Below are 27,570 nucleotides of genomic sequence, written 5' to 3'. Positions count from 1 at the left end.
TCAGCAGTTATTACTTGACCCATAAGGGTATTGAATGAATACCCTCTGGCATTGGAATTAAGAGCTTTAAGGCTAGTCTGTTAGCAACATGCTGAGGTTGGACTAGAAATTAAGTGCATGATGTTAATGAGGGTAAAAATACCCTTTGGAAAGAATTGTAGGGGATGCAAGTGCCTTCTAAACTGTACACTTTGGTCCAACCACAGATGTTGGACTTGAAGCAAATATTAATTTAGAGAAGGGCCCAGTTTACACAGGATTTTTTTTTTTTTTCATAGACATCAGGGCTGGAAGGGACCTCGGAAGATCATCGAGTCCAGCCCCCCGCCCAAAGGGCAGGAAGTCAGCTGGGGTGACTAGGAGACCCAACCTAGATCATTATGGAACTTTCTGGCTTTAAAATCTACAAAAGCCCTGGGAATAGAAGATAGCCATGCACAGAACAGAAACAGCATGGACAAGTTCCCCCTGTGCAGTCCTGCAAATATACCCCGAAGGAAGAATTGCTCTGCCTTAGTTGGCAAGTAATTTGGAGAAATTAAAATTTTGTTTTTGTTTTAGTGTGTTTACTTTTTTTTAATAAAGGGCACATTTCAGTAAACATTTTTTGATTATGTTTAAGCAGTGACTTGATAATGTTTTACCAAAATCTTAGTTCTACACAAAAAGATTACAATGTTTCTATTTTATGTTCTCAGTAAAATAAATGTACATCAAAGAAGGCATGAAAATGTTAATGACTGAATTTGAAAAAGTCAACAAAAATCGCCTTAGGAAGAATTTAATTCAAACATTTTTGACTGGTCCTACTTACAGGTGGGCCAGGAGTCTGAGTAGGTGAGGGAAGGAGTTATATATCCCTGGCTTATTCAGATCTGTCTGGTTGGCTTTCAGGAAGATGGTCCACAGTGCCAGTTATCCCTTGATGTGGACTCTCTGTACTGGGAACTAAAGTAAAGCCTATAATTTCCTTCCCACAGGCCACCAAACTGGTCATGAAGTAACAGCTTTCAGCAACTACAAATCTAGGTTGAATTTGCATCATGATTTAGTGGTTCAAGGCTCTGTGGCTATGAGCAGTTCCCAGACCCTTTAAATTCCCACCCTGCTGAGGATAAAGGGTCTTCCTCTCTCCTCTGGAGATTGGGGTGATCCCTCGCGTGCTAGGAAATTTTCATCTCTCTAGCTGGAACACTCACCAGGGCCAGCCCTAAGATGTGGTCCAGTTTTCCTGGTCAAACTGGAGAATGTTTCTGCATGCTTCCTAACCCTACACTTCAACCAAATGGGCAAAGTAGAGAGTCGAAAAGCTCAGTGTTGAATCCACTCAATCTTCTCAGGCTAGTCTAAGCTGAGTATATTGAACCAATAAACAAGTGAATAGGCATTCACTTTTGATTCCAAAATGCAGCCATATATCTGCAGTGGCCCAGGTCAAAAGCTGGGGGGTGCTAAAGCACACCACCTTGTTCTGCTGGAGCAGACAGCTTGGGCCAAGGCTAGCCCGCCCACTGTGTGAAAGGAGGTTGGCAGGGGAGGTGCAAAGCATCCTGGGATGCTGGGGAACTGTGAGCTAGCTTGAATCTGGAGGGCATCTGTGGCAGAAGTTCAATAAACTGATTTAACCTAAATCAGTTAAGTCTGATACTATATCCATCCAGTTTATCTTCACCCAGTTTTGGCCACTTTGAAAGCAGTTTATGTGCACTGAACTTCTGTTATGTTACAGATTTGAACTGGTTTCTAATCACTTATACAAGTTTAAATGTATAATAAGTGTATTGCTTATATCTGTTTATGTGCAATTCTGTCCCTAGCCATAAACATTGGCTTTCTGGCTTGCTGCTTCTAACACCCTCCTGCCCTAGTAAATGACCACCCTGTGAACATTTTATGCTGTCTTGTAGGGTTCAGGCTACTTTTCTACAGGGAAGATATGAGGGGGTGCTCACTTGAAAAGCAGCCTGAACAACTGTTTATCTCCACTAATGATTCCCATCAGCGGGAGGAGGGGGAGGAGGAGGTGAAGAGCAATGACCTGGGCGTTGCAAATACTACTACTCTTGCATCACTAACCACAGTGAATGCATTTCCTAGTCGGGAAGTTCTGAGAAGCAGCCACAAAAACAGCAGCCACTGCCTGATGCATCTCCCAGAGCAGCATCAGGAGCAGCTTGCACCATGACAAACAGCTGCAATCACCTCCTCCTCTGGATGCTACTGGGTGTGTGGTGGCTGAGTCTGGAGCAGTGTGTGGTGAGAGCAGGTCGGATCAGGGAGCATTACATAGCAGCACAGATCACCAGCTGGAGCTACAGACCAGAACCTAAGGAAGAGACCAGGTAACAAACAGTGCAGGAAGAAGATGGGTGTATCTACCCTCTTCTTGTAACTGATGGGGACTTGAGTCTCTTAAGGACTTAACACTTGATGGGGCTAAAAACCAGGTCTACCCCCCTCCCCCTAAAGTCAATAGGAATCTTTCCATTGACTCCAGCTTGGATCAGGCCTTTAATGTAGTACTGTGTTCTGAGGTAATTTTTACCTATCCAAATAGACAGGTGTGATATCCACCCCCCCACCTCCCCCAGTTCTTTGGGCAGTTTTTAATGATACTTCATTAACAAAGTCAATCCTGAGCTTAAGTAGGCTTGAGCATGCTCTGATGGTCTCTGAAATGCAAAACTAGAACTCTTGGTTCAGAGATGATACCTTTTATTAGACCAACTAAGGAATCACAAAAAAAATATCTTTTTCTTTGTGCACTCCAAGCCTCGGGAATCATGCTTGCGTAGTGCTGCCAATTCTTGCTGTTCTTTCCTGAGACTTCTGATATTTGATGCTTTTCTTTCACAGTGCCAGCTCCTGGAGCTAAATGATAGAAATCAGAATCTCCACTTTTGTTCCAAACAAAACAAAAAATGTAGTTCTCCTCATTAAAAGCTTAAACATCAGGAGGCAAATCAAAAAGAACACCATGAGAACATCACAAGATTTTTTAATGATTGTGTTTGACAGTTTTGCTTTTATGCCATGAGCGCAGCTTGGTGGGTTTGAAAGGATTATGAAATCACATGGGGTCTACCAATTGTGGAGGTAATATAGAGCCTTTCAGTTTTATTATTCCACTGCAATCTAATTGAGGACCTTTGCCAAAGTCCCTTGACTTCAATAGACCTTAGTCCAAACCTATAGTGAGCAAAAGCTAAGGTTGTTTCTAGACAGCTTTTTGGTAACCTTTATAAAATGCTTTATGTGAGAGTTTGGGTGAGCAGAGATTACAGAGTCAAATGTTTACTTGGATCCTTTTCCAGCAAAATGTATTAAGCTGGTGTTACTTTTACTCCTCATTTTAGATTGAATTGCAAAATGATTGGCCTACACATGCAAAATATACTCTGAAAATCATAGCCTATTAGTGTCCTTGTATATCACTAGCAGAATGAACAGGACTAGAGCAGCTATGAGCCCAAAGCCAAAACGCAGGTTTATTTAAAAACAAAAGAAAATGAAAAAAACTCTGCTGGCTTCTAGAGCCGTGCAAGGCTTTGGACTGTGCTTCAGATCTGGAGAAGCTTCGTACACTTCTGCATCTGAAGCAGCATGTGTGGATCGAAGTGCTGACTTCATTAGGCTTTCCAAAGTGGTTCAGAGCCGCTTCAGAGATCCGGCCGTAGGGTTTAATGGGGATCATTGAAATATCTACAACTTTGTTGTTTTTTGTCTGATTTGGATGACATTTGCAGGGGTGGTAGCCTCTGCTGAGAGCATGAAGCCTGCCAATTTCCAGAAGATCGGTATAGGGGTTCGGGGGGAACTGCACCCCAAATTCTTGAAAGCAAAACTCGCATCACATCTATGTGTTACAACACAGGGGGGTAAAAACTGCAGGGGTGGTAGTGCCTGGTGAGGCCACAAAGCCTGCCAAGTTTCAAGAAGATTGGTGCAGGGGTTTGGGGGGGAATTGCCCCTCAAGCTGTTGACAGGCAAAACTCGTGACTTAGATGGCCCTGTGTGTGTTAAGGCGCTGCAGGGATGGTGGCCCCTGCTGCAGCCACGAAGCCTGTCAGCTGTCGAGGAGATTGGTGCAGGGGGGTTCTGGGGCCCTGCACCCCTAGCTGCTGACAGGCAAAACTCATGACATGGGTGCTTGTGCAGCTGACTGTCTCTCTCTTGGGGGGAACTACTGCAGGCCTGGCTGCTAAGCTACTGTGTTACCAGTTACCAATCAATCATGATTCACTCTGGGACCTGCTCAATACACGGTTGCTAGCTAATGTAGCCCGTTAATTAGTAACAATTAACACCTACAAAACCCCACACTAAGGAGATGAAAGAATCAATATGATCAACTGCCCCAAGATACAGACAGTCAGTTGCACAAGCACCCATGGCACAAGTTTTGTCTGTTAGCAACTAGGGGTGCACACACAGCTGACATGAGTTTTGCTTTCAAGAATTTGCACTGCAGTTCCCCCCAAACCCCTGCACCTATCTCCTTGAAACTTGGCAGACTTTATGGCCTCACCAGGGGCCACCACCCCTGCAAGTTTCATCCAAATCAAACAAAAAACAACGAAGTTATAGATATTTCATTGATTCCCCATTATACACTATGGCCGGATCTCCGAGGCAGCTTCAGAGCCGCTTTGGCCGGATCGAAGCAGAAACCCGGTCTGGAGCTCCAGATTGGATCCCTGGCATCCGAAGCGGCCAGATCCGAAGCCGGATCAAATAGCTGCCTACTTGCACAGGCCTACTGGCTTCACTGAGACTTCTTCAAGGATTAGGATTGGAGAGCTAGTCTATGTAGGTTCTTACACTGCTGTCTCATCACAGTAATATCTGTGCACCTTCTCATAGTGCATTAGGTGATGATATGCTGTATCATGTAGTATTTGTTCTCTCCCTCTGAAGGGAAGAATTGTGTGTAGTGGAGTTTTTTTGAGGGGGGGAGGGAGGGGTTGGTTTGCTTTGTTTGGGAAATTTGGCTCTTTTTTCCCCCCTTTTTTAACATGGGCTGAGTCCTACATTTGCAGAAGGCCCTGAAAAGGAACATTTCTATGTTAGATTTAGACTTTGTCAATATTTTTTTCTGAGACCAGTAGAAAAGTTTCCATGAGTGAATTAGTCTCTCTAAAGAGAGATGGTGCTGTGCACTGCAAGCTTTTGTTCTTTTTTGTATCAAATGTAAAGACAGTTGCTACAAGAAAGAACTACTGCTCTGATTGATTGATTGTATGGAAATCACGGACAGTTTCAGGGCACAAGCTGGAGAGTTTCATATCCTGGTCACAGTTTTTGTCACGCAGCTCCTGCAGGGCTCTGCACAGTTCACCACTACCTCTTTGTGCCCTCATTTCCTTGTTTGTGAGGCAGGGAAAATACTACCATCTTCCCCAAAGATTTGACATGGGCTACACAATGGTAGCCAAGTTATTTTTTGTACCACAGAGCTTCCCAGAAGCCCTAGCCAAGGCAAAGAACAAATTGTGTTGGAGACATTCCCTTCCCAAAGAGTTGTCGATGTAAATACATAAAGGCAGCAGAGGGCCAATGGTGAAATGACTGGCAGATGTGGGAGTAGAGTTCAGATTTTGAGAGTACCACCTCAGTGGCACGTCCGCTGGAAAATGCAGCATCTCCAAAAATCTTTGCCCTTTTGTTTGTTTGTTTTTGAATGCATCCAATTTCAGATTAGCAAGTACACAGCCCATCTTTAAGAAAATCACCTACAAAGCCTATGATGCCGACTTCAAGAAAGAAAAAACAATGGATCAATTCTTGGGTAAGCAAAAAAATATTTTCTGAATGCCCATAGTGCTCACTTGCACTCTCAGGTTTATGCTTTCTTGTTCACTTGCATGCTCAGTCTCTATTGGGTAATCTTTAGCAAGTTGGCTCTCTTTTTCTAATGCCTTTGGTAACACACTGATGAGAAGACTATCACATAGAAACATAAATATGAGTGCATTTTCTGTAGGCAAACTTTTGCTGGCAAGTGCTGTTGATTTGTTTGTGTGTGTAGTGCTCTTGTTCTTGCATCTGTATTTGCAGTTTTGGTCAGAAATTTTCTGACAGAAAACTATTGATTTGTTAAAAGTTAAATTTTGAGTGCATTGATTGTTTGCTAAAGAAAAGGGTCCAGAAGACCAGACTGACCAAGTTCAGTTAGTGTATTGATTAAGACAAGAGCATAACCAAACAGCAGGGACATGGGTAATACATTGCGCACTGTTGGGTTTGCTGTGGTGGCTGCAGAAATTCATGAAGTCAGTTCAACACATCTATCCTCTAATATTTAGTGCCCACTTGTTTGTAGCAAAGGAAGCAATAGAAGATTTCACACAGCATATGGGGTATTTCAGAATTTTCCATACAATTTATGAATAGCGTACAAATGAGTTTTGAACAGTTTCTGATCTGATTTGGAACAAAGCACCGCAGGACTTGGCAAACCTAGAAATGTTTATTCCAGCCAGTTCCTGGTAGGGAGGATAAGCCTGCTGGATATCAATAGAATTACCCATTTAGTCATAGCTTTATGGTATGCTTTTCTCCTGGCTCCAAGGAGTTGTTAGAATTTATTGCCAATGTAGCATTAAGTAATCACAGCATCATCTGAGATCTGTTTCAAGCCTAGCATAGATATACAAATATGAACGTTTAAAAGCTGTGGTCAGTACTAAATACGTGTTACTGAAAAGGATAAAAGCTAACGTGCATCAAGCAAATGGAACATGATGGCCCAACAAGTGGAAATGTGCCACTTCCTATGAACTTTTTGACTGGTCAAGGCAGGGTTTTGATGAAGCCCTGCTGTCCAGCTCCCTAGCTGTCTGCCTGAGGTGCAGTCTCAGATTTGGGACTCCAGAGCTTCCAGGATTCATGGATCTGTGGCAGCCCTGCTATATCAGCTGTTCTGGACTTGAGAACCCCCAGAGCTTTCCGATGCCCAGGCCAGATGGAATATCTGATACCTGCATCCTGGGAATGTAGCAGTCTCGAATCATGGAGTCTAGGGAGCCAATCTAGAAGGTCTACACTCTCTGAAACTGAGACCATCTACCTTTTCCTTGGGGCCCTTGAGCCCTGGCAGCTGCTGAGCATATTCAGATGAGATATGATTTTCAAGTCATTTCTTCAACATATAATCCATAACTCTGTTTTCTTTGGGCCACAGCCTTATGTACGTTCCTGCTGTGTGTTAAGATTTCACAGCTAAATAGCTGACCAGATTTAATCCTCAATATGCCAGCTTTAACTTCTGTGGCTGTTTTGTGCTGCCTGACCTTTAAAAGGAATTCATATTCCTAGTAAGGGAAAAGGTTGTCTTCCTCTTTCTTAAGTTACAGTGTCTTGTACTCAGTATTTTTCTTTCTTTCCACATTGAATTTTTGCAGGACTTATGGGACCAACTCTACGTGCTGAAGTGGGAGACACTTTAGTAGTTCACTTTAAGAACATGGCTGACAAACCACTCACCATTCACCCACAGGGCATAGCTTTCAACAAACAGTCAGAAGGTAAGAGCTCTAAAATCCCGTTTGTTCTACCCCAGACACACATCAATAAAGAGCCCTTACCAACACCCATACATGGATTGGATACCAGTGATATTTGATGTTCAGATCTGTACTAAAACTTTGTGCCAAGCAGCAGTCTCTTATCTCTTGGGGCCATATAGTACTAGTAATGGCACTGCTGGTTTCTGAGATGTACCAGGCTGACTTTCAGTTGCAGTTATCTGACAAGGTGGTAAAAGAACCACCTTGAGAATCACAGGTACTTAGCACCTCCTAGCAGGAGGTGAGCTCCCTACATTTGGGTGTCAAACTAATCTGGCCCTGTGGGCCAGGTAAACAGTGCAGGGCTAGCCCCATGGACACCCCCGTCCACCTGCCTGTCAGATCCAGTGCTTTCTTTATCTGGTCCAAGACTGTGCTGCACACAGTGCCTACTCTGGCTGGATTAGGACATAAGCCACACACAGTGTCACCTCCAGCTAGTCCAGGGCGAACACCACATACATGTATGGCACACTCCCAGACTGGCTAGAGCAGGCACTGCATCCGGCATGCAGGGGACCCTTGCGCCCACCCCCCAAACCCCTGCATGATAGATCCACTGCCTTCCCTGGCCAGTATAGGACCATGTTGCATGGTGTACCTGCTCCAAGACCTGTGCTGCAGCACACGGCATGTGCCCTTCCTGAACTGGCCAGAGCAGGCACAACATGTGGCTTGTATCCCAGATTGGCCAGAGTAGGTACTACATGCAGCTCATGTCCCAGAGTGGATGCCATAGGCACTGTATCTAGCTTGCGGTGGGGGGAGAAGGGAAGGGGAGGGACCTGCATTGGCCCCATGTGGATGCCATGGGCAGCAGGCATCCCAAAGCAAGTGCCACGTGGTGTGTGTCTTGGGCGCTGCGTGCAGAACTGGTCTGCTGCATGGCATGTGTGGACCACTTGGGAGACCCATGGCCAGATAATGTGGCTCTGGAGGCTGGATTTGGCTTCACAGGCCATATCTTTGACATGGCTGCTCTACAGGATTACCTGGTTCTAAGGCAGCATGATAGCATTCTGTCATTGCTCCAGAGAGCAAACCAAGTTTTGGTAGAAATAGTTGTTTAAAAATGCTGCACCTCCCTGTCAATTCATGTAGCATCATCCAAAAACAAAGTGGAATGCAACTTGATGTTAACTTTCTTTCTAATTGGTGCTTAATCAGAGACCTGAATCTGCAGCATGAAAGTAGAAAGTATACCAGTAAGTAAATGATGCATCAGAGAAAGAAACAGACTTTCTAATCTAGTAGTTAGGCTATTACCCTGGCATGTGGGAGTTCCTTGCCTGAACTAAGCAGAGAAAGACTTGAATCTGGGTTTTCCACAACCTATGAGAATACCCAGACCAGCAGGTAAATGGCTATTATGGTCTGGGGGACAAGGGGAAAATCTCTCATTTTTTTCAAACGAAGTCTTGGTTTTGTCCAGAAGTGGAAAATTTTAAAATCTTAAGAAATATTATGGAACAAGAAGACTTTCCCACCAAGGTCTAAAGGTGAAGGAGGAAAGACTCAAAATCCTCCACAAACTCGTTTGTAAAATAGAGCAAGCTTCAGCATGTCTGTGACCTTTGGATCTGGCCCATGACTATTTGTGCAGTAAATGAACTTCAGGACATTTCTCTTGCCTCCTCATGCATTGTTTGCACCAGCCACCCACAACCTTTTCAGTGAGTCTTGTCCTAAAAATTGCAAAATATCTTCCTGTCTAGTGAATGTTTAAATACTCTGTTGAAAAATGCATTGGTGATTATTTCATTTGTCATGCAGCTGTGTGTACATAAAAGCTGTAGACATAATCAGGCATATGATATCTCTGAGTGAGTTTGTTGTTCAACATTATGTGGCTCATTTGCTCTTGTGTTGCCCCTGGGCCACACTTTGGCCCCTGGTACATGTTGCGCTTAGTGATTAACTAATTTAATCATGTCTTAAGTTGTGACCCAACCACATGTTAGAGCAATTAATGGCATCATAAAACAAGGAATAAGCCACAAAGGTATTCCACAAAAGAGCGTGCGTGCGTGCACACAGTTTTGTGGAATACCTTTGTGGCTTATTCCTTGTTTTATGATGCCATTAATTGCTCTGACATTGCAGATTGTTATGAAAATCTCCAAGGTTTTGCCTAATGTGTTGATCATGTCATGGACCCAAGAGTTTTGCCCTCATTTATGGGAGGAGCAGAATTGAGGTCTGTCACATCACTGACCGAGTCAGGCTGGCTAATTGAGTTAGTCAATTAGCCAATTCAGTTGGCTAATTGAGGTTTACTTTTTCCCCCCATGGGTTTCTCTCTTTCTATTACCATATTTACCCAAACACAAGACAACTTGGAATTTAAGGTGACCCCCACCAATAATTAGATTCTATCTATGGAAAATTTTGTTATAGAATCTAATTACTGGGGGGTTGTTTTAAATTCATCCTTCCCACCACTGTGCTAGAGAAAGCAGTGGCAAGCAACCTGACCCCCACCCTTTGCCATCCCTGGCATATACTCCCTCCATGACTGCCCTCTGCTTACCTCACTGTCACCTGCCTTCCCTCCCCCACCCCCACTTACCCAATGTGGCAGCTCTAGCTCTGCCTCCGGACTGTGACATGGAGCACATGGGTAGCTCCGGCCTTGGCAGCAGTGGCAGCTCTGGCCGCAGCCACAGCCACTCCCCCTACATCATCTGGTCTCCTCTGTGTTCCCCCCCTGCATCCAGCAGTCTCCTCTGTGCACTTCCTCTCCCACCCCACAATCCACCTTCAGCCACCTCAGGGAGCAATGGTAGTGGCAGCACCTCTGGTCCTGATACTCAAATTCAAGACAAGGCTTTTTTTTTCCCATGTTGAATGAGGGGGAAACAAACCTAATCTTGGATTCAAATAAATACAGTACCTTTTGTAGCTGGGGATTCATGGAGCCCTTTTGTTAAAAACTTAATTGACTGTTGTAGGGAACAGGGTCAGATTAAACCCAAGTGAAGAAGTAACCACCATTCAGCTTTACAAAGCACAAAAGTCTGAGGGCTACAATGGCTCGCAGAGAACCCATGTTATTGAGAGAAGTGGAGTTGGGATCACCGGGAAGCTGACAAAGCAGATGGTTTGTGCCTTGTCAACAAGATAGCGCCATGGAGAAGATGAATAGCTCTTCCATTATTGCACCTCTCATGACAGCAGCCTAACACCAGTCAGTCCAGTATAGAACTCTTGTTTGGGGCAGTGAGAAAAACTATGAGGGTTTTACTCTAATAAATAAGAAAATTGAATGGATACTGGTACTGATTCTACTTTCCATGCTGTTCGGAGTCACTCTATTGAAACTCGTGGAATAGAAAATCCTGGCATGGGTACGAGGGGAAAATTGAGTTCTTGGATGACAATCATAGGAGAGAAACTGTATGCATTAATGAATCTCGTTGCTTTGCTAACTCTGTCTGCCCCCTTTTTATTTGCCTCTGCAGGTGCCCTGTACAATGACAGAACATCGTTTGTTGAAAAGCTGGATGATGCTGTGCTTCCAGGCCAGGTCTATAAGTACGTGTGGGAGATCACTCCAGAAACAGGACCAAAAGATGCTGACCTCCCCTGTCTCACCTACATCTACTACTCGCATGAAAACTTGACCATGGACTTTAACTCTGGTTTGATTGGAGCACTGCTTATATGTAAAGAAGGTAATAAAAATAGCTTGGGATAGACAAAGCTAATCAAAATTGTCTTACTCCAGCTAGTACGGGTGGGAAATTATTTCGGCTAGAGGACTGTTTAACGAGTCTTGGTAACCTGTTGAGGGCTGCAAGGGTAGCCCCACCCCTTGACAGGTGCTCCATCTCCTGGTTGCCATCCTGGGACCAGAAGTCCTGCCCCTAGCCCTGATCTTTGCCACCAGAAGTCCCTCCTCTTGCCTTTTGTGTGCATTTGCATAGTGTACGTAGAGGTGATTGCATAATAGCTCAAAATCAACATTTTACTTTTGTATATTGTGTGGGGGAGGGTGTGTGGATGTGTGTGTGGGGTTTGTGGGTGGTTGGGTGGGTATGGGGTTTGTGGGGGGCTGTGGGTGCATGTGTATGGTGTGCATGTGCCCCCCCCCCAACACAACCCTCTCTCTCACACACCCCCTAACAGGCCCTGCTGCTAGTGGCAGCAGGGCACTCATGCCCTGCGGTAGGCGGGGCCTCCTGGTGGCACACAGTTCCAGTGAGCCCCACGACTGTACGTGACCAGCCCACCAGCACCATCACACAAGGCTTGTATGCAGCTCCTGTGTTCTCCACCTGAATCCTGCACCACTGGTGGGAGCCCTGCATGATGAAACCAGTGGTGCAGGTCATGGGGCTCAGCGGGGGCAGCAAGGAGGGTGTGGAGCTAGCCCAGCTCCATAGAATGGAATTCCCTGCCTTTCCCCATGACCTGCAAGGGGCAGTGAGCGGGGCCAGGCTGCTAGCTCCATTGCACAGGCTTCCCCCCAGAGGCATGCAGCTTGTGGGGAGAACCTGGGAGGGCCCCATTGATGGGGCCAGGTGGACCCCACACCCCCACTGGCCCCAGCCCCAGGGCACTATTGTGAGCCCCATTCTTCTGCCCAGCTGCTGCTTCACTCCCACTTGCTGCTGTCTCCCCAACATGCCTGCTGCTGCCCCCTGTGCCCCGCCAGCTGTGGCCGCTTCCATATCTTTGGGCCCGGGCTCAGGGCCATCCCATGGGTGAGGGTGCAAGCACAGCATGAGCTGCCCCTGTGAGAGTGAGCAGGACTTGGCCCCATGTGAGCACAGCAGAAGCAGCCCAGGTCTGGGCTACATGCAATGAATTCGTAGGCATCTGCCTGTGGGCTGGATGAAATTGTCTGATGGGCTATATTTTGCCTGCCCCTGGTCTAAGATATTCTGAATGTGACATCCGTATTTGGGAGCCAGTATGTTTTCTTTCTTATTAAAATCCGATGTGAAGATTATGTGATAATGGGGGAAGGCCTTTCATTTTCCTCCCCACTTCTTGTTCATGTTTATAGGCAGCCAGTTTGGAAGTAACTGATTTTTGATTCCTCTATCTTTTATCACAGGCCTTAGAGTTAAAATAATGTGGAATATTTTAAATGCAAATTGGTTTTATAACTCTAATCATAGGAGAAGCTTATAAAACCCCTACTATTAAGGTTAACTGAAGTTGTAGACAGATCTAAGGATTGTATCAATGTCAAATAATGCTGATATATATGCTGTAATGAAAAGTTACTGTTTGCTCTTCATGATTCTGCAGCAGAACTATGGGATCTTTAATCTTATTTTATTCAGGGTTAGAGTTAGGGGGATTTAGCTAATTTCTTTTGCTCACAGAAGCTTGCAGAGGTATCGCTGCGAACAGACAGAAGTGACCATTTTCACCTGATCTGACCCTGAAAGCGCTCTACAACCATGACCAAAAAAGTGCATGGCTGCAAAGGGCCCAATCCCACAAAAATCTAAACCCCCCTTGCATGAAGGGTTTCAAATCAGAGCAGCTTCAATAATTTCAATCTGCGCTGCCTGCCAGCCTGTCACTGTTTTTAGAAAGGGAAGGAGGAAAGGGAGCAGACGGAGTTCAGTCTGGGGTTTTTGTCATCCCCCATTGGAGGACGGGGTGGGTGGTTGGAGCCCCACAAAGTGGGGTGGTTGGAGCCCAGACCAAACTCTCAATGCTCCCTTTCCCATTCTGAAAACAGCATGGGCTGGGAGGGAGAAAGGGCCGTTTCTAGGGGAAACCAGCTGCAGGCTGGTTGCCAGCAGCTGGATTCCCCTCCCCTCTGGACCCAACAGTGAACTTCTTTTTGGTCCGGGGCATTGTTGTAACTCAGAAGGCTTCCTGCAAAGCATGCTTGGTTACAGCTGGGGGCTGCACTTCTGTCTGCGTCCATTGTGGCAACGTGATGTGAGCTCTTAAGCAGCAGCAGCTTCCCCTTCCCTTTTAGAGTTGTTAAATGGTCCACACGCTGAAACACTTCCTTTAACCAACTGACTGCAGGTTCTGCTAATAATTTTGACAAGCTGTTTTGACTGAAATTTCCCATTGTAGGTATCCGCCTCATATCTCTAACGTTTCACCCAAAATGGTTTGGCCATCTTTGAGAATGTGACAAGGAAATGTATACTATTTTGGCCATGGCGGGGCAGGGAGGAACAAAGGAAATAGCAAGACTGTTTGAGAAGCTATACCATTCCTGCACTCTGTAGCAGGGACCTGCAAACAATTGTCTTTTTGTTGTCCACATGAACATCAGTGCATGAATTTGAGGAAGCAGCTGGCTGATTTTTGCGGGCAGATCCCAAGGCTGGCCACCATTTTCATGGACTGAGCTCAGCAGTCTGCTCTCCCTACACCCCCCACCCTCTCCCATCTGTGCCTCTGATTGCTGGGGCCCCTCAGCCAGTCCCACCCCTCCATGCAGATTGCCAGATGGCCCAAAACCACAAATTAATTACTATGATTAAGTCCGGAGAAGCCATTAATTCATATGTGAAGCATGGATTAATGGCTTCCTGGGCTTAATCAGGGTAATTAAGCCACAATTTCAGGTCATCCCCAAGCTGTACCATGGTTGCAGGCTGGCTGTGTCAGGCAGCCAGAAGGTTGCAAGCAGCTACACTGGGGTCCCTGGAGTGGGTTCACACATGCAGCAAGTACAGCAGTGGATTCACACATACAACAAGCTGTGCTGGGGCTCTGTGGACTCCAGTGCAGCCGCTTACAGTCTCCCGGCTACCTGCTAGAGCCAGCCCGTGACCATGGTTCAGCTGCTTATGCAGCCTCCTCACCCTCCCCCGCCCTCTGCTGTCCACCTCCCCTCACCTCTGCTCTCCCCGCCACTGTCCATCCCCCACTCTAAGACCGTAGGACTTCCTGCCCTTTTCTCTTTTTGCAGGTAAGCTTTTTTTTTTTTTTTTTTTTTTTTTGCAATGAGCCCACTGTTTTTTGTGGAGCCCGCCCAAATTCACGGTTTCTGTGAAAATCACATAATTGTGAATTCGGTAGGTTCCTGTATCGTCACTACATACCCATTGATGGCACGCACATGAACTGATGACCTAACGGAAAGATTACCTTACCTCAGGCCAGTCTCCTGAGCCATCCGTTACATAAGATTATAAAGTCTTTCTTTGGCTGAAACTAGTTGATTATAGTCTGGTCCTCTTTCTCCCTGAGGAGCTTGTTGGCTGGACCATTTTGTATACTGATTGTCTATAAATTGTGTGTGTGAATTTTAGGATAAAAAATGCAAACCAAATAATTCACTGTAAAGCGCATACATATATCTGGGCATTGATATGGACTCCAGGTGAGTGTAAAGGTCTGCCCATGCACATCCTACCATGAAGTTGGCATCAGAGTGACATTGCTTTTAAGGTATCTTGTTGTTCTCCTTCAGATCTCTTCCCCTTTGTGTTTTTAATTCTGATCCTTTATGGAAAGCTGTGATTTTTTTATATATATAAATACTAGTAATTTAATCTTTCCATGCGTAAGCTGTTTTTAAAATCCTTAATAATGTTGGGGGTTTAATAATGTTGGGGGTTAGGTTAAAATACATGGGTTTGACCATGATCCTTCATTTAAGATGGCCATAAGGGTCAGTTAAGTGTAAGTTACTATACAAGGCAGAGGCAAATAAAAGGTGTTTGGGAATTTTAAACGCCCTGAATGAAGGGGCAGTGGCCAAGTAGTGTCTTGAGAAAACGTGTGTATGGGTGAGCGGATGACAGAAAGATGCAGAGAAGGCCTGATGCAGCCTGAACAGTACTAGGTGTGTAATGTTAGGAATGGCCTAGAGTGCAGGCCTTTGGGCCAGGAGGACTGGATCAGTCCTCTTTAGAGTTGTGTGCAGAGAAACCATCTGTGGCTGTTTCCTCCTGTGTTCAAGGAAGCTGAACTTTGAACACTTTGTAAATAAACAGAATGATGTAAAACATACTGAGACCCACTGCCAGTTTCTCCTCCTAAGCTGAGGAACCTGCAGAACCATAATTTTTGGCTAAGCTACTGCAGTCCAAAGGATGAGTCTCTAGTTGAGTCCTGGGTGAGATGCATTAATTGAACTATTGGTGCATTTTTTTTAAATTGCTTTTTTTGTTGCCAGTAATGAACAGGAGAAAGTGGGACAATACCAGATTGGTATGATAGTGACATTCATATCCAGGAAAGGTGGTTAGCCATGTTAGTTTGAAGTCAGGCTGAAGGCAGGGCAAAGGGACCTTCAAGAAAAATGCTTCAGAGAGGTTTGAGCTTCATAGGCAACAACCTACCTCATCAGATGCTTTGTCAGCTCATGCCTTGCTGTATCAGTTGGTCTTTAAGGTGCCACACTGCCCAACCTTCTGTCTTGTATATGCAAAATAAATTATTCTTATCAGTAGGTCACCAGTCCTATACTACGTATTACACTATATAAGTTCTCATACTGCTGTAATCACTATAGTATCTACTCATGATGGTAAAGATGAGAAGTTCTTAGTAGCTGAAGGCTGTTTGCTGATTTATGGAACCATGGCTGAGGGCTGCAGTCCAGTCCTGAAGAGGGTGCTTTGTGTACATTGCAAAACAACTCCATCACACCTGGACTTACTTGTGAAGTCTGGTTAAGAGTCTCAGAGGAGAAGCCAAGGACTGAATGGTTTCTGAGGAGATTAATCAGATCTTTCTTGCTTATGGAGATGATGCCTAAAACAGTAAAAGTAGTTTAGATGAAGTTTACACTGGGCTGAACCTCTCCTGTGGCTTCTATAGGCCTTGGACATCCAAAAATGCCAATCCAGCACCTTTTCTTAGAAGTAATTTACTTAAAACACAGTTTTAAAAGACTTCCCTTTGAGTCAGTTACTGCTGGCCCATGCCTGTATTAAACTGCAAGCTGATGGAATAGATATGGATATCGTTAGATTGATGGAAACTGCTTTACTTTCACATTCATCTGACACTCACACTCATCTGACTTTTCTCCTGTAGGAAGCCTCAGGGAAGATGGGTCGCAGCAGCTGTTTGACAGAGAATATGTGTTAATGTTTGCTGTGTTTGATGAAAGCAAAAGCTGGCAAAAATCAGCATCTGTTGAGTACACGATTAATGGTTATACTAATGGGACGTTGCCAGGTATTGTACAGTTGATAAACTTAAGGTGTTTCCTCTTACCCCAGCCTGTTTGTTTGAGCCATAATAGAATTACTTTCATATAACCTTGCTACAAGCTATTCATATAAACTCAGTACAAGCATCTGGTTTCACAAGGGAACCAATAGCCACTTTTTCCAATAGCCACTACTTTCCAGAGGCTCCTGTCCTTGATACACTTGCTGCTGGTTTCCTAGTGTGGGCTTCGTGTTGCCAAAGCATTTGGAGAGTTCCACTTACAAAGTAAATGTCCTTCCTTCACCTACAAGATGAGGATGAGGTTAAACAAACTGCTGGCTCTAAAGCATGTGGAACACTTCAGAAGAAGACTGTACAGGATTGGTTCCCAAACTCTGACAGATTGCACAGCACCAGTTTAAAAAGATACAACCTTAAGTACCACCAGCAAATTTTTGTCACGTAAAGCATAATAAATCTGTTAATGTGTACCACTGACAGGTTGTGTGTGTACCACTGGTGTTACCCATACAACAGATTAGAAACCGCTGTATAATAGGATGATAATGGATCGTTGCCAGCTCAACTGTCAGTGAAAGTAGGGAGAAGTTGGAGGACAAAAGGATGTTAATGGGCCTGTTGCAAGGGTTTCCCCCTCATTACTGGCGAACCAGGCAGTCCAGTGAGTGAATGTCTGAAGATCATGGTTGTTTTTTTTTAAATGCCTTCAAGGATGGGGTAATTCTCTCTGGGTGGATTTCCTGACAATTTTCCAAGTATGAACAGATCTGCTATTTAGAGAAGAGAGGATTAACTGGCTAAGGGGTGAGATTTTCAAAAATGCTTAAAAGATTTAGGCATTTAACTCCCACTGACTTTCAGTGGGATTTGGTGCCTTTGAATATCCTGCACGAGGTACACGCCCCCTCTTGTAGGATCTAGAAAGCTTTGTAAAATATTCTGAGTGAGGATTTGCTTTTGACCTATCAGTAAAACTTAGTGTGAACTGTTCTCTGATTCTTGGATGAATCGTGTGAATTCTGAACCCTCCCGTTCTTTCCATTTCAGACTTAACTGCCTGCACTTATGACAACATTAGTTGGCATTTGATAGGAATGAGCTCCAAACCAGAGATTTTCTCTGTCCATTTCAATGGGCAAACCATGGAGCAATATCATCACAGGGTCTCAACCATCAGCCTGGTGGCAGGTGCAGCAACCACCGCAAACATGACTGTGAGCCAGAAAGGAAGATGGCTGATATCTTCTCTTGTCCAAAATCATCTGCAAGGTAAGGACACATCTGCTTAGTAGGCAATTTATACAGGCATAGAGAGTGCTATTCATTTCTTCCTTTACCTCCTAAAAGGGTTCTAACTTTGTAAAACGTCACAGCAACCACATTTTATATGGTGGCCGTTTTACTAAGGAACCACTGCAGGCAGAGCATTAAGGATTAGAGAGCAAGTTTCAGTGGAACTTCTTTCTGAAGTCTCACAGTTGCAAAGAGGTTGCAGAGCAATGGGGAATCTCGTCTTTGGGGAGATTTTTACTGTTTACAGAATGTTCGTCTGGGCACCATGATTACACATGGATAGATAAGGTAAACTGCGGTAGATTGCTTGACTGTTGAAGGAGATAAAGGCAGCTCAAGGCTGTGTCATGATAGTAGGCACAGTCATCTTACAGTGGATATTAATTTCCCCAGAGCAATGATTAGCATTTCTTTTAATGGATCCATGGAAAAATTCCTTATGTTGCCTCTTATGGTGGCTGGAGCACTCACTGAAAAGAGGATGACAGTCTCAGCTAGGGGTCTCAAAAGAGACAAAAGATTGCAATAATCACATAGCTCTCATTGATTCCAGCAGGCTTCTCTGGAGAATCCTAGCTTTATTGTCTGCACTTGGTTTTTTTTGTTTTTCTTTAACCTTGAGTTCTCAGAGAGCAGGTAAATAAATGTTTGCCAGCACCCAGAGCTAATGGGTTGAGAGGTGTTATGGAAGTTCTATGTATTTTTGCATCTGACGGTCACTATTGTACTTGTCCCTGTTTCCTACCAGCTGGAATGCACGGTTACATCAACGTAGAAAAATGTGAGGGGAAAGAGGTGCTCAAGAAGAGGTTATCCTTTGAAGAACGGCGTATGATAAAAGACTGGCAATATTTTATTGCTGCAGAGGAGATCACCTGGGATTATGCTCCTAACATTCCACCAGACATCGATAGGTAAAATGTTGATCAGTACTGTTCTGGTGAACAGGTATGGTGGGGGAGGGAGGATCTTAGGAAATGCTCTCCAGGGTCCTGGCCTTAAAAACTTCTGCATTTCAGAAAAATGCAGAACTCCTGAGGAAAAGACAATCCTGGAAAATAGGAGGAATTTTAAACGATGGGATTGTAAGGCATGTATGGAATACCTGATAGAAATCTTAGTAAGCGTCTTTGGAGAGCACTGCAGTAAACAACCTTACTGGACTTGCTGAGTGAATATGCTTTGTGGCATATCTTTCACTTAAATTAAAAGGTAGAGAGAGGTTTCTCCAATGTACAGGATGTCCTTTTGCCTAGAGCTACCAGTGCCAGTACCAATATGGACAGCCCTGGATAATACATTATTGCCATGATATTCATGAAACCTCACACCTCATTCTGATGAGGAATGATTTGTGGGTATCATCACTTTGTTCATGTTACAAGCTGTTGCATATACAGTGTCTGCAAGGAGCACATCTCAGTCTGCTTAAATTCTTACAATGCATGGGTTGGTGGTTGTATATCTGGTTCTGCTCCTGTCTCTTAGGTGATCCTGCTCTTCTGGTGTCATCTTCTTGTCTTTCCATTTCTCACTTGAATCCCTGTCTGGAGTCCTCATCTCCCTTTACCTGTATCCCTGCTGACTCTAAGACTTCATACACTACTTCTTTCTGATGACTTCTCCTATTCCATTCAAAGTTATATTGCTTACCACCTTGCCACCATCTCTGTCTAGGTAACCTGCTACCAGCTCGCAGCTGAGACAGACCTTTTCATACTTTCTAAGTCCTACCTGTTAACCAATATGGGGAATTTTGCTGTCTTCACAACTTTATATACTTCTATGTAGGAACATAGATTGAAAGAGGGAGGCCCTAAGCCATTGAATTCAGACCATGAATTAGTCTGAGCTAAGACACAAGATTAGAATTCATGATACCCAATTTCAGTTCCTGGTGCCTCTACAGATTTTGTGACATTAAAGTCACTTTTTCCCATTTGTGAAAGGGGAGTAGTAATACTTCTCTCCAAGCTTTTTGTTTCAAAAACTTAGACCAGAATCTCTTTGGGACTGAGATCTTTTTTTCACACTGCACGCTTGTACATTGTCTAACAGAATGGGAAGCCAGATATCAGTTGGACCAGTAGGTGTTACTGAAATACAAGTAATACTAAAAATAACTTGCATTACAAAGCTTTGTCTAATCTCATTCTATTTGTCTTGAGCAGTGGGGCTCCTGCTGTTTTTCCTGCATGATTGTCCTACAGTCCAATAGGTCTCACTCCTTAAGAAGGTTTTACTGCTTTTTCTTTTTAAAGACAATATAAAGCAAAGTACTTGGACAACTACGCAAATCTCATTGGCAAAAAGTACAAGAAGGCTGTTTTCAAGCAATATGCAGATGCCAACTTCATCAAGCGTCTAGAGAATCCCAGGCCCAAGGAAACTGGAATTCTGGGCCCTGTTATCAGAGCCCAGGTCAAAGACAGAGTCCAGGTGAGTAGTAAGCACCAAGCACAAAGACTTATACATGATTTAAGGTAATATTCTGCAGGTAAAGTTGTCTAAGAACCAGTGTGTATGGTAGTGTTTTTCAAACAATAGATATAAGGTGATAAAGAGTGACCATGTTGGATGATGTGAGCCCAAGGGAGAGATTTAAAGTTAAGTTGTCTATTTTATTTTGGCAATTTGACTTTGAGAGCTTGGTTTCCAGATATCATTGCAGCAGTGCTTTGTTTTTTGTAAAGAATATATGATATATGTAGTTCATAGAAGTGTTGTGAAACAAAGAACCACAAATTCATACACAGTTTGAACTATTGGGGGAAGTTCAGATTTGGGACTTACATTTATGAACTCATAATTTCTAATGTTGTTATTATTTAGGAGCCTAAGAAAGTAGCAGCTGCCTTTGAAAGCAGGATAACTTAGTGAGTGAAGTCAGAAGGCCTCAAAAGTCTTGCAGCATTGATATTTTGTTGTTGTTTCAATGTGTCATGTCCTCCTGACTGGATATTGCATATTAACTCATCACAAAGCTGCATGGGCCTTAAGTGCCCTGATGGTCTTGTAGTCCTGCAGCCATTTTCAGTGCTGTAGTTTTTCCTTTCTCTGCTTGGTTCCATCCAGTGTGCAGGTTTGCAGACAGGTTTTCATCACACCCTTTCTTCTGTGGTTCTTAAAAGCTGGAGAAAAGGAGTGGGGGTGCATCCTTTCTCTGCAATTTTTCCTTCCAAGAGCAATGTTTAGTCATCCCTCTCATGGGATTTAACACTCCTCAGCTGCCCCTGTGGGACTCTCTTCTGAGAGTAGTACTCTGCTTTTTCTCCTGAGACCAAATAAAGCCAGGGGAATTCTAGCCATTGGACACCACAGGAGCTGCCTCTGGTACCCTGAAGGCTGTGTGCTGCACAGCAGCTGTGAGTTTGAGATTGCCAGCTTTTTTAACTTAAGGAATGGCTCTTCTGGAAACCCATCAGGTTCCATTTAAACGGTGACTTGCAGTATTGTTTCCAAACCAGGATTCAGCAAAGGTTGAGCTCACACTTTTTCATATGCATATAGATCGTGTTTAAAAATATGGCCAGTCGCCCTTACAGCATTTACTTCCATGGAGTGACACTTTCAAAGGATGCAGAAGGAGCTGATTATCCACTAGATCCCACCGGTAAGGAGCTGTCTGTTTTACACCCTGTGCATGTGAACAACTTGACTTTGCATAGGGGGTCTCTCTGCCTTAAGTCAGAACTCTGGGGCTCTTATGTTCTCTTCCCTGCCCCACCACTGACCTATTGCGTGATATTTTAGTGGAAAGTTTGCTTTGTGTCTTTGTCCCTTAGTTTTCTCATTTTTAAAATGGGAATAAGAGCCCATTTTTGCTTGCAAATCTCTAAAAAATTCATCATGACTTTAACAAAGGCTTGGCTCACTTACACGGGTGTGGGTCTGCTGGCTTCAGTGATGCTATTGCAGTAATTCTCAGCCAGGGTGCCATGTTTACAAACATAATTCACACGACAAATCCAAAATTTTCAAATAGGAATTCCTTGTGTTAAAAACATTTTACCTGGTGAATAGCTGGCATTTTCTGGAGGTGCTGCAAGTCTAATGAAGGAGGTCTAGAATCTGAAAAGGTTGAGAACCACTGTGCTAATGCCAGTGGATGCTAGCGGAGGATCTGGTCCTAATGTGTCATTGTGCTAACTAGTGACAGCAAAGAGATATTCAGAAGTATGATCAAGGGAAAAAAATAGAGAAATGGTTTCTGCTGTGACTGATATGAAATTATAGGAAAGCAAGAAAGAAAGAGCAGAAGTAGCAATGGGAATCAGTAGAGGCAAGCTAGTGTATAAGCTGTCTGGGGCAGTGAGCTTGCTAGCATAGGGTGAGCAAACAAGGGAATAAACAGAATTATGGTCTACAAGGTGAGCTATAGCGAGTCTATGGAGATCTTAAGGAAGATGGGACACTTCACCTCACCTCTTCCCCCTGGCATCTCTTGAAATAGGAAGTCAAAGGATTTATCTGAGTGCAGGAGGGATATGATTGCACTCCTAGATGAGTCAGCAGGCAGGCAGCTTTTAAATGTTAGTATCAATTGGTCAGATACCATTTTATGGGTGACTTGCTTATAGGAAAAGTAACATGTTATGCTGTATATGTATACATCAGCAGTCTCTATTAAGCTGTCCATCTTTCAGTAGCAGCTTTTATCCATGAATCTGTGATTTACACATGTAACTAATAGAGCATAAATATACTTCCTAAATTAAATAGTGTGTTTCCATATTTGGCACAAGGAACCTTAGCAGTTGGAGGATTCAGTAGTAGCACAGTTCCATTTTTCAGTTTGTGGACTCTAACCATGTCTCCAGTCTCTTGACTAAATTAAAGCTTCATATTAGTGGTCCTCAACTTTTTCAGTCAGGGCACTCTCCACAGTGTTTTTGACTGTGGCAGCATTCCTAGTCAAGAATCACTGTTGTGCTCAATTTACCTTGGCTGTTCTCAGCTGGGTGACGCTGCTGCCAGGGAAAACTGCCCTGTGCGCATTACATACATCTGGACCAGTAAAGGCTGTGCCATGTGTTCATGTTCCTCCTGCATTTGGGTTCTCTGATAAACCTAAATTATGTAGGAGCCCTGGCTTGTGCTGTACAACTCTCTTGTTTCCAGGAGTAGTGTGATGGTGGGGCAGAGGGGTGGACTGGGAAGAACTGCAGCTTAATCCAGCCCTTCTGCCTGCTTTAGAGTTATTGGAGAGCCCTTACGTAGGAGGACTGCATGCATTCTGCAACCCAGTGCTCAGGGTAGCTTCATTTGGCTGCTGCCACTGTGGTGGCAGCTCCTGCATCATGGAATCCCTTAGGGGATTTTAGGGCACCCTGGTTGAGAACCACTGCATCATACAATCTAAAAGTATAATTTAGCCTGGCACAGTCAAGTCTTTTTTTTTTTCCCCTCCATAAACTGAAACTGTTGTAAGCCACTCTCAAAGCAACTAGGTTGTGTCTAAACTACTGTGTTTGGTTGTATGTAGACCAGCCCAAAATTCTTATTGAATTTCCAGTATTTGAAAGCCAGGTCTTCAGCTGGAGTAAACTGGGATAGGTAAATGGGAGTGATGCCAGCCTATATCAGCCCAAAGATCGCCTCTGTCTGATTCACATTAACACACCTCTGTCTGTTTTTCCTTCAGACAACAGCACTCAAAGCAAAGCAGTTCAACCAGGAGAAACCTATACTTATGCATGGAGTATTTTTGACACAGATCAGCCCACCACAGAAGATTCGCAGTGCATAACAAGATTATATCACAGTGCTGTAGATGTAACAAGGGATATTGCCTCTGGACTAATTGGCCCACTTCTGATTTGCAAAAGTGAATCCCTGGACCAGAAGGGTGTGCAGGTATTGAACCAGATTCCATTCCAGTGCCTATTTTTTATACTGTTGCACCCTGCTCGAGTCCCTGTAAAATCATTAACACATCTTAACACGCTGGCATGCATCAACGGATGCATCTTGTATAAAACCAAGGAAGTGATGCTCCCACTGTACTGGTGAGACTACAGTTGGAGTATTGCATCCAGTTCTGGGCACCGCACTTCAATAAGGACATGGAAAAACTTGAGAGGGTCCAGAAAAGAGCCATCCATATGATCAGGGACTTACCAGGCAAGCCATACGAGTACAGGCTGAGGGACCTGGGCCTCTTTAGCCTAAAGAAGAGAAGGTTGAGAGGGGATTTGATAGCAGCCTCCGCTATATCAGAGAAGTGCATCAGGAGCTTGGTGAACAACTGTTCACTAGGGCACCCCTGGGAAAGACCAGGACCAATGGATACAAACTCGTGGAAGGCTGCCTCAGGCTTAATACCAGGAAAAACTCCTTCACGGTCAGGGTGTTCACGCTGTGGAATAAACTCCCTCCAGAGGTGGTGCAGTCACCTACCCTGGAGGTTTTCAAGAGGAGACTGGACAGTCACCTCTCTGGGGTCACCTAACCCCAGTTGTCTTCCTACCTAGAGCAGGGAGGCTGGACCCAATGATCTGCAAGGTCCCTTCCAGCTCCTAACAACCTATGAATCTTCTTCTGTCATGTCCTGTCACCTTAGCTTTGGGGCTAAGTCACAGAAAGTGGCAAGGAGGGCCCGCCTACCTGTCTTTTGTGTTAACAGTTCTTCAGGGTTGTGGGCAGGATAGAACAGGATCACACTTATGCCTAAGTGGACTTAAGTGCACTTCCTTCTATGACCAGATGACAGGAACAAAAGCAGTGGATGTGATATATTTTAATTTTAGCAGCATATCTCATGACACTCTCATTAGTAAGCTAAGGGAAATACAGACTAAATGAAAGTACTGTAAAGTGGATATGTAACTGGTTCAATCATTGTGCTCAATGAAGTCATCAATGGCTCAATGTCCAGTTGGGAGGAAATACCAAGTGGGCTTCTTTGTAGGTCAGTGTTAGAGCTAGTATTAAATATCTTCATTAATGATTTGGGTGGTGGGATTGAGTGGACACTTAGCCAATTTTCAGATAATGCTACATTGGGTAGAGTTGCAGGCACTCTGGAGGGTAGGATTTGGAGTCAGAATTACTTGGATAAACTATGGAAATGATCTGAAATCAATTGAATGAAATTCATCAAAAACAAGTGCACAATCCTGCACTTGATTCAAACAGTTATATTTCTTTAGCTTAATAGGATCTGGTATGTTATGTTCTAGAACCTCTGAGAAGCAGAGACTGCTGCTCATGAATATTATTTAAACTACAGAAGATTTCAGTTTTGCTAGCCAGGGAAAAGTCTTGTGGAACTGAACAGGGATCAAAGCAAGAGGTTTTGTGGAAATCACTCTAAAGCCCTATGGACTGTAGCAAAGAAATGGAACTACCCTGAACTGCCCTCTGTAATTCTGTAGTTGAAAGCTCATCCTCTGTCAAATGTAGTAGGACAAGTCAAAAATGACAGTAAAAGGATTGTTTCTTGTTAAATTCCATAGAACTTTTCATAAGGCCTTGTTGTTTATGATTTTATTTGTGTGCTGGAATTTATGGCCCATGGTTTAGTGTGATCACTGATAGCAAGGCCAGATTGCAAAGAACGTATTTGATTTTTTTTTTCTTTTTTCTTTTTTTGCCTTGTTTGTCAAGACACAAAAAAAATGTGAACTTGTTATTCAAAAAGCCTTTCTGCATAAGAACAATGCTGACAACTCTGACATTACTTTTTAACCCTATCAATACAAACTTAAAAAAATACTTGCAAAACTTACCATCCTGTCTGCTACCATTCAGAACAAGGCGGATGTAGAGCAGCAGGCAGTGTTCTCTGTGTTTGATGAAAACAAGAGCTGGTACCTGGAGGATAACATCAAGACATATTGCAGCAATCCCTCCCATGTTAAAAGGGACGATCCCAAATTCTACGACTCCAATGTCATGCGCAGTGAGTGAAAAAAACTAGCCCAACATTTGCAAAAGTCCAAATGTCCAACTGGGCCCTTGTTTAGTGGGGTAGTGCTGGTGTGGGAGTTTCCATAGCGGGAGAGATTGGTGGTGTGTCCCGGTGTGTGAGGATGAATGAATGGAACAGGGTTCTCATCGTGGGTTTGAGGATCTTCAGTTTCCAGAGTGGCATGGGGCATGGTGAAGGTAATTTAGGAATGAAGAAGGTCATTGTGAAGCAGGCACATTTAAGCCAAGGTGTGCAGGTACAAGTTGAAGGTATTCTCTCAGCACCCCCAGCATCAGCTTCTGGGCTGCCAGCTGAGTTCACTGAGCCAGGGAGAGAGAAGTGTCAATGACTGTAGGAGACAGAGGAGGGCAGGGAACTGAAGTGAAGGTGCATGAATCAGTAAAGGTTTGCATAGAGCTTGGCAGCACTTTTGAGTGTGGAGGGAATGGGCTCTGAAGGTGGGAATGATAGTGAGCAGGGGCTGGCAGGCTTCCTGGTGTTGTAGCCAAGAACAAACTGTTGAATCCATGCTTGTTTGTCCTGAGGTAGATGGGGAAGGACTTGGCAGGAGTAGAGATCAGGGACCCCAGAGTTAGCCTCAAGGCAATGTAGTTCTGGAAAACTGGACTCCAGGCCACTGCACAAGGGAACTGGAAAGGAGAGCATGTGCTCCAGTGACATTGGGTAGCATTATAGCACAGTGGCTTCTTTCATTCTTTGAACTCTGGCCTGTGACTTTGAGCGTGTCTGGGGAGAGTCCCCTGACACAACATTGGGTGACTATGATTTGTAGAAACAGGCTGGAAGTCCTTGCCTCATCTGTAGTAATACACGCAGCCCAGACCCCCTGTGGGCCTGAGTGATGCCAAGAAAGAGATGGCACCCCAAAATGAAAAGGAGCTTAACCAAAGAGAAGCTGACTTGGCTGTTTTCTTTGCTGACAACATGTGAGAAATGCTAAAAATGAATAGTTCAAAGTAAAATGATTTGTCTGAATCCTTTTGTGCGGGCCGGGAGCAATCCAGGGCCCTTTTTTTCGCGCCGCGGGCTGTGGCCAGCAGCCCGGACACGCTGGGTCGGAGAAAACAGGCGACACGCTAGAATTAGGCACGGATGCTTAATGGTTGATTTAAAGATTGTTTACTTACACCGTAGGTGGTCGTGGTGTAGGCTGGACAGTTTCCCAGGTACAGCTCCGCTTAAATCCTTGTTTGAGGACTCAGACAAAACTCTCACTCACACGGAGTTGTCAAGGCTCCGTGGGTCCTTTTTTGCGCGCAGGGAGAGGGATAGGTCGAGGATTGCGCTCAGCGACGGGGAGAGGCTAGAGGCTGATCAGACCTCTGTTGCCTTCTTGAAATACGCTGGGTCCAATAGGCTCCACAGCACTTAGAGATCTTCACAAGACGTGAAGTCTCCTCCTCCTGATGTTCGTGGAGTCCTCCAACTTGGGCAGAAACCACTCAAGCTTTTTATACGGCTAGCAAGCCAATCATTAGCCGCCACGTGGGAATAATTTAGAAACAGCCAATAATGGGGCTCGAATTGGAATACAAATGGCGGGAACTCCTTGCAACGTGCATTTCTGTGCTGCAAAGAAGAAATGCACCCTGCAAAGAAAGCTACAAACGGCGGGAAAATAATTCAGTGGTGCCAAAGCGCACACAAAACAAAAATCAC

General features: G+C 44.3%; 1 protein-coding gene across 1 annotated transcript in view; it reads left to right on the top strand.

Moving 5' to 3' along the window:
* Positions 1–2,095: 2,095 nt before the first annotated feature.
* F5 (coagulation factor V) overlaps positions 2,096–27,570 on the top strand; it is a 56,098-nt gene continuing 30,623 nt past the window's right edge. Inside the window, exons 1-11 of the mRNA XM_006029453.3 lie at positions 2,096–2,342; positions 5,697–5,788; positions 7,404–7,526; positions 11,030–11,242; positions 16,545–16,688; positions 17,733–17,954; positions 18,727–18,892; positions 20,240–20,417; positions 21,489–21,591; positions 23,623–23,834; positions 25,731–25,881. Coding sequence (XP_006029515.1) covers positions 2,182–2,342; positions 5,697–5,788; positions 7,404–7,526; positions 11,030–11,242; positions 16,545–16,688; positions 17,733–17,954; positions 18,727–18,892; positions 20,240–20,417; positions 21,489–21,591; positions 23,623–23,834; positions 25,731–25,881 — 1,765 coding nt within the window. The 5' untranslated portion in view covers positions 2,096–2,181. The remainder of the gene's footprint in view (positions 2,343–5,696; positions 5,789–7,403; positions 7,527–11,029; positions 11,243–16,544; positions 16,689–17,732; positions 17,955–18,726; positions 18,893–20,239; positions 20,418–21,488; positions 21,592–23,622; positions 23,835–25,730; positions 25,882–27,570) is intronic.

Source organism: Alligator sinensis, unplaced genomic scaffold (genome assembly GCF_000455745.1).
Source record: "Alligator sinensis unplaced genomic scaffold, ASM45574v1 scaffold327_1, whole genome shotgun sequence".
NCBI lineage: Eukaryota > Metazoa > Chordata > Crocodylia > Alligatoridae > Alligator > Alligator sinensis.
Note: the sequence above shows the minus strand (reverse complement) of the source record. Positions and strands in the feature narration are given on the sequence as shown.